The following is a 13,823-nucleotide window of genomic DNA, read 5'->3' as shown; positions in this document are numbered from 1 at the left end:
CAAGAGGCTGAGGCAGGAGAATCGCTTGAACCTGGGAGGCAGAAGTTGCAGTGAGCCAAGATTGCGCCACTGCACTCCAGAATGGGTGACAGAGCGAGACTCCGTCTCAAAAAAACAAAAAACAAAAAACCCCACTAATCTCATCGAGGAAAGTCTTAAGAAGCGTCAAGCTCATGGTGGTAATTATCACCACCAACAAATGCCTGTTGTTTTCCTTAAAATGACAAGCTAACATCATTAGTTCTCAAGAAAATGTCTGTCAAATACCTAAGTCTACATAAACTGTTGGTGGGGCATTCTTTCAAGTAAAAATAGTGTTCCATAAAAGAAAGCAAACTAGTTCAGCTTTCAACTCAAACAACTGCCCAAAAGCTTTCCTTCAAGAAAATCATTCTCTGGTGTGCACAAGTGCTATTTCAGACTTCCTATTTTGTCACACAAATGTTTAAAAAACATATACTCAAGCATCAAGATTTAATAAAGTTAGTAATTTTTACTGCTTCATAAAGAACTTCAATGAACTTGCCTTTTTTTTTTTTTTTTTTTTGCTTTAAACCTCAGGTGTATGGTGTTGAAGAATAGAGGTAGCAGTTTGGTGCCACTGCCTTGATTTGTGCCAAGGCACAAGCAGGTTCACAAACCATTGCTTTTGCACAAGCAGAAATTTCAAAATGATAAAAAGGCAAATAATGGCTTAGTATGAAAATAGTTTTGACCTCTTGAAAGAATCACCTATCTCTAGGCTGTCATCTTTGGCCTGGGTAACCATAACAATTTTCTAACTACTCTCCCTGCATTCACCCTTGCATCCAAGTCTTTCCCTGTACTGTTTTCTGGCTGATTTTTCTGGGATTCATTACTTGTTATTTAAAACTCTTCAAAGCTGTCTAATTCTTCTTTGACATCTCAGTTCTTTAATTAGCCTATAACGCTGTACATAATTTAGTCTCTGCTTACATCCCCCAATTTTTTCATCTCCCTTTCTTCTGATTTACCAAGTTCAATCACACCTATCATATTCATTTCCTTGAAAAACAATTTCTTCGGGGTCTTTGTTTACTTCAGCATTTCTGTTCAAAGAATGCTCCTTCTCTGCGTATTCCCACATCATGCTCTTTATCAAACACAATTTAAACAAATTACCCCTTCCAAGAAATCTCCTTGACCACCCATCCCAGAGTAGGTTCCCATTAGTTGTTTTCTATTAGAGTACTCCCATTTTTCCCTTCGAAGGACTTCCCAGGATTTGCAAATAGTTATTTGTTTATCTGTTTGTCATTTGTGCCCCACCATGGGGCACAAACTTCATAAAAAACAGGGAATACTTAAATCTTACTTTATACATAGTGGGTACACTAATACTTGTTGAATCATTGGATGCATTTCTCAAGTATTTCTATTAATGGGAACACGCTAAAGTGTTCAGTTATAGAATGCTGTATTAATCAATCTGTTCTCAAAATTGAAATTCTGACTACTTTAATGAATAAGCAGTTATACTAGATCTTACATATTTTTAAAAAAATAAAACAAAAGACTCTCTGTGGCTTTCACCTTCGTATTTAGGATTCTTGAACTTACCATGTATGGCTTCTTGGTAACCAAGTGTCTTTGCCAACTTTTTCAATGCAAAACTTTTGAGGCCCATTACTTCCTACACCAGGAAAATAAGACAAAGTTTATCTGGTCCTTTAAACTTTTTTCTTCTGACAACTGCTTAAATAATAGAACATGTTGCATAGTCATATGAATGATACAAAATAAAGAAATTTGCAATGTAAGCTGCTTCTGCCTGATGAACAAAATTGTTGCAGAGATCCAGCAATAAGAATTAGATCAGTGGGAAGAAAACTCTCTCTACAGAATGTCGCTCCCTTCACAGTCACCATAGGGAGTAAAGCAATGGCCACCTCAGCTATATGAGGACACATTCATTTTTGTCTTACGAGTGCTTTGATATTAGCCATTCATTTTTCTTTCTTCTAAATGAAGCCCTACCTACAGCACAGAAGAGTAATCTTTAGGTTCAAGTCTATTGCATGTCCAAAGGCCATTATTATCACAAAATTACCTACAGAGAAATTACAGTGAAACTACATTTACCCATGAGCTCAGCAAATCCTCCTAGAGGTAAACGGCAGGTTCCAGTGACGAACTGCAATAGTCGCATTCTTACTTCATTGTCTGTCTCTTTCACAAACTGTAAGAAAATTAAATGTACTTTAACATGAAATAAATGCTAAATTATCTTCCATCATGAAAGTAGTAGACACTTGAAGAAATTAAATAACACTGAATTGGTTCAAAAGACGTGCTAAAGGTTGGGCGCGGTGGCTCACGCCTGTAATCCCAGCATTTTGGGAGGCCGAAGCGGGCAGATCACGAGGTCAGGAGATCGAGATCATCCTGGCTAACACGGTGAAACCCTGTCTCTACTAAAAAAATACAAAAAATTAGCCGGGCGTGGTGTCGGGCGCCTGTAGTCCCAGCTACTCGGGAGGCTGAGGCAGGAGAATGGCGTGAACCTGGGAGGTGGAGCTTGTAGTGAGCCAAGATCGCGCCACTGCACTCCAGCCTGGGCGACAGAGGAAGACTCTGTCTCAAAAAAAAAAAAAAAAAAAGATGTGCTAAAAAGTGGTTGTAGGGTTTGTCATTTATTAAGGTTGGGCAACTATGCTAAGTACACTGTTACCCTCACTTCAGTTCATCCTCATGAGAACACAGAGGCTGGCCACTATTATTACTACATCCATCTTACAGCAAGGAAATACACGAGAATCTTGGAAAGGTTAAGTCATTTATGTAAGGTCATACCAACAAAAGGTGCAACCAAGATAGATGTTGTTGTTGGGTTGTAATATAACAGCTATTAAGGGTTCCTGCCGAATAGTGTGCCACTGGTTTTCATGGATTTACTTCTCACAACAATTCTGAGATAGGTAGAATCATTAGCATCCCCACTGTACATATAAGGAAATGGAGGCCTAGAGAGTTTAAATGATTTGTCCTTCCCAAACTGCTGAAGTGGCAGAACTAACATTTGAACTCAAGTCTAAATGAGCCCTAAACCACTGTTATTCCTCCTTGAGGCAATTACCCCTCTCCCCTTTAAGCTACAGAAAACAAATGAACACACCTCCCTGCTGCCACTCTTAATAGTTTGCAGTATTTTCTCCCATGAAACACCATTTTCCTAACACTTTGTGTTGTTCCTGACTAGTACCTGAAAAACCAAAGTACACATTCCTCTAAAATTATTTCATTGACTGGTTATATTCAAAGACATAAATGGGTAATGTGGTGAAATACTAATTTGATTGGTTTGAGTATAACAGAAAGCAAGGAACGTAGGGAGCAGATTAAGAGTGGAAATGTATCTTAAAAATAGGGAATAAACTTTAGCTAAGGCTAAGACAAAATAGCTGTGCTAATCATGACCCAAAATATTTCAGTGAAGAATTGTGCTGAGGCACATATTTCATCAGAACACAAGAAAGAAAACTTATTACCAGGTCTGACATAAACGTCATCACTTTCCCTAAAAGAAACCCAATTCAGAAAACACAAGTATTCACTTGGATTTATATGACCCTAAGCTTAAGCTCATTAGCTATGTAGGTACAAATGTGTAAACAGAAAGCCAGGGAACACCGAGTGTAATGAAGCTAGTAAAAAGCCTTAAAGGGAAGATTATAAACAACGGTATGCATACTGTATATAATGCAGTTCAGATATTTTAGGCTTGAAAATGGATTTATTCCTTCTTATTTATGTATCTATTTTATAATAGGTAGTAGTATAGAATGTAAAAGGCTTTTATTGAATGAAAAGCAGCTTTCCTACCTTTGCCTCCAACTGCTCAGCTCCTCTCTAGAACTGTTTCCAGTTTTTTCTCTGCCTTTTCAAAGATGATATATTTCCAAACATACACTTACTATACAGACGATAACTTTTTAACCAAAAAGCACCATATTATACACATTGGTTAGCATCTTTCTTCTCCCCTTAATATTGTATTGAAATATTATTCTCCAACATTTTTGTTAATTTGCATTTTTAAAAAAGGAAAGAAAAGCCGGGCGTGGTGGCTCATACCTGCAATCCCAGCACTTCCGGAGGCCAAGGCAGGTGGATCACTTGAGGTCAGGAGTTCAAGACCAGCCTGGCCAACATGGTGAAACCCTGTCTCTACTAAAAATACAAAAACTAGCCAGGCGTGGTGGCGCACACCCGTAATCCCAGCTACTTGGAGTGGGGGTGCTGAGGCGGGAGAATCACTTGAACCTGGGAGGCAGAGGGTGCAGTGAGCTGAGATCCTGCCACTGCACTCCAGCCTAGGCAATAGAGTGAGACTCTGTCTCAAAAAAAAAAAAAAAAAAAAAAAGAAAAAGAAAAAGAATAACTCCAAGGTATAGACTTATAAAGAATGGATGTATGATAGTTTATTTACTCAGTACTCTCCTGATGGACATTTAGGTTGTTTCAAGTCTCTGTTAGTATACGAATGATGTTGCATTAAATACTTTGGTATGTGCCACTTTACCCATGTTGAAGTATATTTTAAGATAAATTTCTAGAAGTGTCTACATCTCTTTAAAATATCAAGCCACAAACTCATGACATACATCCTTATGAAAAGATGCAACTTTTGGAAAGTATACTATGACACAAAACCCAGCATTACTCTTCACCTGAAAATGAAACAGTTAAGCAGAAGTAAGCCAGAAGTCCAGTCACTAAGTTGCTCAAAAGAGTCCCAATTAGTAGAGTAGTTATCTGAAGAATATCCCTGATTTGGAGATTTTAAATTCTCAAATAAACACACAAAACAAAAAGTGTATTAAAATGAAATGTTCAAGATTAGTGTGGTACACTTGGATTCCTGAGACCATCCTATTATAGTTTAAGCAAAACTCACACACTAAAAAAATACATAAATAAATGAACAAAGTCATTCTTAGACATTATCCCCTAGATCATTCTAATTCCCTAGTATATATTACCTCAGAGGAATTAAAGTATCTGCACTGACTCTCATTACAAACATACTTTCTCATTTACTTCTAGAATTAAGTGGAATTTAGACTACTTTGATACCACTAGAAAAAAATTGCTACGCCTACAACTATTAACATTAAACTAGTACTTAAATAAGATTCTGTCATTCACTCCTTCATTTCAGCAATAGAAAGTACTTTTAACGAGTGTTCACACTATTCGCTTAGATTTGGAATTAAAAAATTATAAACTGTGTCCAAAAGCAGTCTCAATTAAAAATAATAAGCTATTTTTAAAACCACCATTTCATTAGAAAATATGTTGAGTACTTTGTTTCAAAAAAGATAAAAGCAAATACCTGCCAAAACCAAATGATTTGCTTGCTGTTTCTTGTATAATGTCGATAAACAGTATTTCTCTGCCAATCTGCCAAGTCAACCTCCTGCATGCCACACAACATAACCTGGGAAATGAGCACAGAATCAGGCCACAATAAAGATTTAGTGAAAAGAATAATTATATGCCTGAAATTTCCTAATACAGTTATGCACATGGCAAATTATGTGAAAAGCTATATGCATGGCATATAATGATCACAATAAGCAAATATAACAAAACTGTGGCAATTTAGCATAAAGGATTCTCTGGTACTTTATTTTACCCATGTTTATTTAACTCAAACCAAAAACCACATTTAGAGTATTCTTCAAGAAAAACAGCTATACTGAAAAGCATGTCTCCTTTACCATATATGGTATATATAGGTATATACCATATCTATATATATAGATTTATATCTAGATAGATATGTGTGTGTATCTATTATGTATACACACATTATGTATATATGGTATGGTGTGTGTGTGTAAATACACACACACATCTATATATATAGATTTATATCTAGATAGATAGATAGATAGATAGATAGATAGACAGACAGATAGATCTCCCCCAAACTGGGTATCCAAATTCATTAGTTCCAAACCTATTTCTGGTTCTCATTTTTAAAAATCTATGCTATCTTATATATTTAAAAATAAAAAAATATACTAACCTCCTATTAATAATTTATCCAGCTTCTGTAGGAATATTCTACATATGTGAAATTGTCAAACAACCTCAACTTATATATGAAATGAACATTATTTTAGGTATAGTAAAATATGTAATACTTATCTCTTAGTTTTTTTCGTAAGTCAACTGTGAGCTATAATTTACATACAATAAAATGCACAAACTTAGGTATATAGTTAGAATATTTGCAACAGATGTATACACCTGTGTAACCACCATTACAATCAAGATATAGCATATTTCCATCATATCCCTTTTTGTAATCAAAATCATCATCCCCTTTTTGTAATCAAAACAATCATCCTCATCTCTAGTTTTAGGTGATCAGTGATTTCACCATAGATTATATTTGTCCTTTTAAGAATGCCATGTATATGCATACATACATATTTTTGTGATATATAGTGCATATACATATACACACATCCTCTTTTGTTTTTCCCACTCAACATGTTTTTGAGATTCATCCATGCTGTTGTTGGAACCAGTAGTTCATATTTTCTATCACTGAATAGTATTCCATTATATGAATATACAACAATTTGCTTATCCATTCACTTGTTAATGAACATTTAGGTTACTTTCAATTTTTAGCATTGATGAATAAAATGATTAACATTTATGTACGAGTCTTTGTTTGGATATATATTTCATTTCATTTTGATAAACACCTAACAGTAGAACTGGTAGGCCATAAGGTAGATGTACATTTAACATTATAAGAAACTACCAATACTATCTCAAAGTGGTGTTTTGATTTGCATTTCCCCAATTACTAATAAGCATTTTTCAAGTATTTACTTGCCATCTGTGTATCTCCTATTGTGACGTAAGCCTTTGTCCATTTAAAAATGTTTTCTTATCTTTTTATTGAGTTACATGAGTTTTTTTGTTAATATATTCCAGATATAAGATCTTTGTCTGAGTAGTTTCTCCCAGTGTGTAGGTTGCTTTTTCACTTAATGGTATCTTTTGAAGAGCAGTTTTTAGTTTTGAAGAAGTCCAATTTATCCATATTTTTCTTTCCTGGTTATTTGCTTTTTTGTTCTAAAAAACTTCTGCCTACATCAAGATTTCTCTTATGTTTTCTTTTTCACTTTCACATTCAGGCTTATAATTCTTTTTAATTATAAGCATGAATAATTTTATGGGCAGAGGTAAGGTCAAAGTTAATTTTAAATATGGACTGAGGTAGGCTTATAGTTAATTTTCTTCCATATGGATATCTAGTTGATTCAACATCATTTGTTGAAAAGATATTCCCTTTCCGCATTGAAATATCTTACTACTTTTGTTGAAAATCAATTGACAATGTAGGTGTGGGTCTACTTCTGGACATTCTAGTGTTCCACCAATTTGTCTATTCTTTCACAAATACCACACTATCTTATTTACTATGGTGTTAGAAATAAGTCTTAAAATCAGGTGATGTAAATCCTCCAAGTCTGTCCTTTCTCAAAATTGGCTTTGCTCTTCTAGGGCCTCTGTATTTCCTTCTGATTTTGAAATCAGCCTGTCACTTTCTATAAAAAAATTCTGCTGAGATGTTGAATCTCTACATCAATTTGGAGAGAACTGACACTTTAACAATATAATATGGTATATCTCCTCATTTATTTAGGTCTTCCTTAATTTTTCTGAGCAATGTTTTCAGTTTTTAGTATAGAGGTCTTGTGTGTTTTTGGTTAAATTTGCTCATTTTTTGATGCTTTCACAAATGAAACCAAAATCTAAATTTTAAGTGTCTGTTGCTAATACATAAAAATACAATTGATTTTTAAAGTATTAACATTGTACCCATGCCTTATTAAATTCACTATTATTTCTAGTAGTTTTTTGGTGGGTTACCTAGGATTTTCTAATCTAAGCTGAAAATCATGTTTTCATCTGTGAATATAGGCAGTTTTACTTATTTCCCATCTTTATACTTCTTATTTCTGCTTTTGCCACTGGCTAGGGTATTTGGTAAAATATTGAATAGAAGTGGTAAGAGTAGACATCTTTGCCTTTTTCCCAAACTCAATGGGAAACTTTCAAAATATTACCATTTAGAATAATGCTAAGGTTTTTTGTTGTTGATGATGATTCCCTTTATCAAACTAAGAAAGTTGCCTTCTATTCCTAGTGTGGTAAGAGTTTTCATAAAGAATGACTACCATATCTTCTTAAGCATTAAACAGATGTTAACCTATAAAAGGGGGGTGTGACTGTGCATAGCCATTATTGTGAATAATAGTATGAATAACCATTACTATGGTAAGAGAGGCAATGAATGACAGTAGAAGAAAGAACAACAGACTAGGTGTAAAACTCAAGACAAAGCAAAACAAGACAAAATCTGTATTTTCTCACACAGCTCTGCACTCTTAATTGATTAGCACTCTTAATTGTACTCTTAACTGATTAGCTCAAGGCAAATAATCATTAAGGGCTTCAGTCATCTTATATGTAAAAGAAAGGTATCATATGGCCTTCCCACATACAGGGCAGTATGTGAGAACATTATAAACACTGCCAAGGGTACATAAACTGTATGTTCCTATTCTTATGCTTCTTGATCTCCTGTTTTAGTTTCATCTCCACTTCAATATGGGGCTCCCACTATAACATCCCTCTTTGAGTGCACCTCTAACATGGACATTCTTAATTAGAGGTATGGAATATTTAGGTGTATGAATTTAGAGGATGCAAGATGTCCATCTTCAGATTAAAAATGAAGTCTGTGGTTTTTAAAAAGATTAATAAATACTACTCTAAAAATGTCTTCCATGCTAATCTTCTAATATGTTTCTGTTAATTTGTGTAAGCAAACTGTTAAGAAAGATGTTAACCAGGATTAGTGACAGTCTATGTCAGTCAGGTTCAGAGTCCTGGTTTTCATATATATCGGCTTTCCATATCCACAGCTTTCGTATCAGCAGATTCAACCAATGGTGGATTGAAAATATTTGAGAAAAACAATAATATGACAATTAAAAAAAATTAAAAAATTAAAAATATACTATAGCAACTATTTACCATAGCATTTGCATTGCATTAGGTATTTATAAGTAATCTAGAGATGATTTAAAGTATAAGGGAGAAGTGTGTAAGTTATATGCAAATACTATCCTATTATATACTGTAATTGTAAGGATTTGAGTGTCCATGGATTGTGGTGTCCACAGGTGCCCTTCAGAACTAATCTCCCACACATACCGAGGGATGACTGTACTTCCTAGGTTAGTCAGACTTGCCAGAAGGCTAAATCCTACATAGGAATATTACTCTATGAAATCTGAAGTGCTGTTTTCCATATGCACATTTGATTACGTGAAAGAACCAAGTTTCTTAATAAAAGGCTACAATTAAAATAGCACACCCAAAGCAGGCAGAGAGGAAATGCCAAGGACTATTCAAATGCCCGGCCTATGTCCTAACTTATATGGGAAAATAAGATTTAGAAAATTCTTGATAACTAATCATTAGGGAAATGCAAATCAAAACCACAATGAGATATCCCCTCACACCCATTAGGGTGGATACTATTTAAAAAACAAGCAAAAAACCAAAACAAGAAACAGAAAATAAGTGTTGGGAAAGATGTGGAGAAACTGGAATCTTTCTACATGTTTAATAGGAATGTAAAATGAGGCAACTGATAGAGAAAACAGTATGGTAGTTCCTCAAAAAATTAAATAGAGGATTACCATATGATCCAACAATACCATCCTGGTACATATCCAAAAGAAACGGGACCTCAAAGAAATATGTGTACACCTGTGTTCACAGCAGCACTATTCACAACAGCCAAAAGATGGAAGCCACACAAAGGTCCCTCGAGGGACAAATGGATAATACCATGTGGTAGTGTACATACCTATAATGGAGTATTATTCAGTCTAAAAAAGGAAGAAATGCTGACACATGCTACAGGACGAATGAACCTTGAGGATATTAGGCTGAGTGAAATAACCCAGTCACAGAAAGTAAAATACTGTATGATTTCACTCATAGGAGGTATCAACAGTAGTCAAACTCACAGAAACAAAGTAGAAGGGTAGTTGCCAGGGGCTGGGGAAAAGGGGGTTGTCTAATGGATATAGTTTCAGTTTTGCAAGATGAAAAAATTCTGGAGATTGGATGCACAATGTGAATATATTTAACATTATCGAACACTTAAAAATAGTTAAGATGGTATATTTTAAGATATATTTTATCACATGCCTGATATACTTCTAACAAGTCTAAATACAGTTAAGACCACTAAGAACTCAAGACTTAAAATTCTGATCTTTGAAGCAACTCACTACTAAACTGAAATTTCAGAATTATTAATAATGTTCCAACAACTCTTCAAGACCCCTAACAAGTGACACTGATTGATGATTTTGTGCTCATGGCATTATATGGTTCAGAGAACATAATTAAGACTCTTACCCAATGCTAGAATAAATACCACCTTGACATCAGGACAAATGAGAGGATTCAAGATTGTGCTACAGGAGTTTAAAATGTGTGAACACTGTTCTGTAAAAGCACTAAATTAGTCCCTCCCCCCAACTAACATTCCCTACAATAGCATAATAAAAGGGCCTAACCTCTAATTCTTTTTCATCGAAGTACTGTAGCCACTGAAGAGGAACAACTTCATTAAAACCATCAAGGAAAGCTTTGGTCTGTTCTTGTACTCCTCGAGAAAAACGCCATTCTGTCATTAAACTGAAAATAAAGATGGTATTTAAAAATAGGTAATTTATATGTGAAGTAAAATACTTAAAAACGCCAAGAACTTCTATAGTTCTTTCTCTTTTTCTAAATGCCACATATATAAACATATAAATGTGATGTGTGTGTATACGTATGAATACATATAATTTTAGAGTTAACACATTTGAGGAAATCAGTTATAGCACATTGGTAACTATTAAAAAGGATGCTTTAAAAATAAATAGGAAAGGAAAAAACAGAAAAAAGAAAGAAAATAAATAGGAGGTTCTTCACTATTTAGTAAGATAGCCAAATCCTAGCACTAATTATTTCCTGTTTATATCTAGACAAATAAGTCCAAATATCATGTGCCCACTGGGAAGGAACAGCTAGTCATTTAACAGGCTCTTCTTAAACCAAGCATTGCCATGACAGACCTGAGGACTCTGACTCAAAGCCTTCCACACCAGGAAGGGAAGGGATTGTCTCAGTATGTAATGACCATATGTCCACAGGCCATGTGCTGGTGTAGGTTTATGGTCTGAGAGGGCTTAAGGCTGGAGAACAGGTTCTTTACCTGCTGTTTTATTGGAAAACACGAAGATTTCCTAATAGAATAGAAGAACTCAATTAAGATGAAAACAAAACATTCTGAAGAGACATATATAAAGCAGCTGTAAGAGCAGGGAAGTATGATAGAAAGGAAATAAGGAAGAAAATCTGTCAGTGACACAAAATCCGTAAAAGGAGATTCCAAAAGGAGATGGATCTGGAAAGAACTACCTAGAGCACCTCATACACAGAAGCCACAGATTCTAGCCGATGAAGAGAAAGCCAAGCTGTTCACACTCCTCCCATTTCTAACTCTTCTTTTTGCTTTCTAGAGGAAGCTGGCCTTATGCTTTTCTAAGGCTGCCTCCAAAACTTTTCTTCAATCCCTAAACCCTCTTTGTCCTGTATCCTCAACTCCAACTCCAACTTTTCTTCCCATTTGTCCACAAAGGTGTTCAGACTATTCTTTTCCAAAAACCCTTCCTTTAACCCAGTGTCTCTTTTAAATTACTCTGTCCTCCCTTTACCACCACACTCAATATAAGAGTACACCTTACTCAGTGTTTTCACTTTCTCACCTTCTATCCAACCAAATTTTAAACCAAGGTAATTTTAAACCTAGCTATCATTGTAGGCTCCACTATAGCCACTAATTCCCACCATCATCTTATCCCCTTAACACGTCAATTCTGCTCTTGCTGTTTTCCCTGTCCCAAAAATCTCCCTCTATCAGGCAAGCTTTCATGTATCTTTTTTTTTTTTTAACATAGGGTCTCACTCTGTTGCCTGGTTCACTGCAGCCTTGACCTCCCTGGGCTCAGGTGATCTTCCCACCTCAGCCTCCCTAGTGGCTGGGACTACAAGCGCACGCCACCATGCCCAGCTAATTTTTAAAAAAAATTTTATTTATTTATTTTTGTAGAGATGAGGTTTTGCCATGTTTCTCAGGCTGGTCTTGAACTCCTGGGCTCAAGTGATCCACCCACCTCGGCCTCCCAAAGTGCTGGGATTACAGGCAGGAGCCACCAGCCTCTCATGCATCTTTTAAGACATAACATAATACATAATGTCCTATGAAGAACTTTCCTGACTCCTCCCAGCAGAAACAATAGCTCTCTTCCCACTTTGGATTCCAGTAGTACTTCATATATATGTCTACCATTCATTTACTTATAGATTCACTGATGGCCTATTTTGTGCACTAAAAATAAGGTATTACAACTAAACAAGAGTGTTATCATATAATTTTCAAGAGCAAGATTAAAAAACAAGACTAAAGTCTGTTATTATGTAAGACTGAAACAAAATCCTCCAAAAATTGCTGCATTCATGATTAGCTATCAATAGTATTACAGTGATAAAATGTTCGAAACAGTGCTTAACTTTACAGAAAGTGAATATACATCTTACACTGTGAAACTTTATTTAGACTGCTTTTGATATTTGAAACCACTGATAGCATTTTTTTAACCACTCAGGTTGTGGTACTTATTGTTGTTGGACTTTGTGGAAGGCTCAGGCTTAACAAATATAGAAAGTCCAGTGCCTTATGCATGATCTTTTGATGAATATATTTTCCTCAAAATCTAGTGTTACTGTTTTTTTCCAACTAGCGTTAATAAATGCACACTGTAGAACAAAGCAAAACAAAAATACCTAATAGAGTACGAAAGTATAAAGAAAGAAAATCAGTTATTGGTAATTTCTCTCACTCAGAGATGACTGGTTTAGCAGAAAAATAAGAAGAGGCCAAGAATGCCAAGCTAAGAAGGGTACATTAAAGTTGGTAAGCAGAGACACTAAGGATGTAAATTTGAAAGGCCATAGCAATTTACAAGAAAGGAAAAAAGAATGGTTGTGACATTTTACAAAAGCCACATAGCAATATCTATTAAATGCTTTTTGACCCAGTAACTTCACTTTTTAAAAATCTAGCCCACGAAACAAGTAGCAGGATGTATGGATTCATGCTTAAGGAAGTTTTCTGCTGTCTTGTTTGCAGTGGCCCAAACTGGACACAACCTAAATGATCTCTACTGGCAGGAATAGCTGAAAAATATAGAAAAAAATACACCACAATGTACCTAGCTATTAAAAAATGAGTTAGATTTAACTGTACTGTCCTTAAGACAAAAAAAATAAGCTATGGAGTAATGTGTATAATCTAATCCCATTTTCAAAACAAATATAAAAAACAAAAAATCTGAAAGAGACAGAGATGACAGCTAGCATCTAAGAGGGGAAAATGGTAGTACTATTCATAGAAGACATCAGTAGGAGGCAATATCTAGGAAAAATGAAAAGTTTGATTTTAGACCCATTACATTTTAAGATGGGTCATCTGTAGTTCACATGCTGGCAAATTATGGCCCGTGGGCCTAATCATCTGGTTTTTTTGTCCAGCATTTGAGCTAAGAATAGTCTTTACATTTTAAAAAAATGATTGAAAAATATTAAAAGTATTTTGGGATATGAAAATTATACAAAATCAAATTTCAGTGTCTGCA

The 13,823-nt window shown here is 35.1% G+C and overlaps 1 protein-coding gene across 11 annotated transcripts in view; it reads right to left on the bottom strand.

The window, feature by feature from the left end:
- Positions 1 to 13,823, bottom strand: part of WWP1 (WW domain containing E3 ubiquitin protein ligase 1) — a 127,847-nt gene that overhangs the window by 9,373 nt on the left and 104,651 nt on the right. For all 11 annotated transcript variants that reach the window (XR_008528061.2, XR_008509176.2, XM_024250992.3 and 8 more), the window contains 4 exons: positions 10,656 to 10,776; positions 5,357 to 5,461; positions 2,104 to 2,200; positions 1,582 to 1,654 (listed from right to left, as the gene is read on the bottom strand). Coding sequence is in view for 9 of the 11 variants with exons in the window: in XM_024250992.3 (XP_024106760.1) it covers positions 1,582 to 1,654; positions 2,104 to 2,200; positions 5,357 to 5,461; positions 10,656 to 10,776 (396 nt within the window). In the remaining 2 variants the exon portion in view is untranslated. The remainder of the gene's footprint in view (positions 1 to 1,581; positions 1,655 to 2,103; positions 2,201 to 5,356; positions 5,462 to 10,655; positions 10,777 to 13,823) is intronic.

This window comes from Pongo abelii, chromosome 7 (genome assembly GCF_028885655.2).
Source record: "Pongo abelii isolate AG06213 chromosome 7, NHGRI_mPonAbe1-v2.0_pri, whole genome shotgun sequence".
NCBI lineage: Eukaryota > Metazoa > Chordata > Mammalia > Primates > Hominidae > Pongo > Pongo abelii.
Note: the sequence above shows the minus strand (reverse complement) of the source record. Positions and strands in the feature narration are given on the sequence as shown.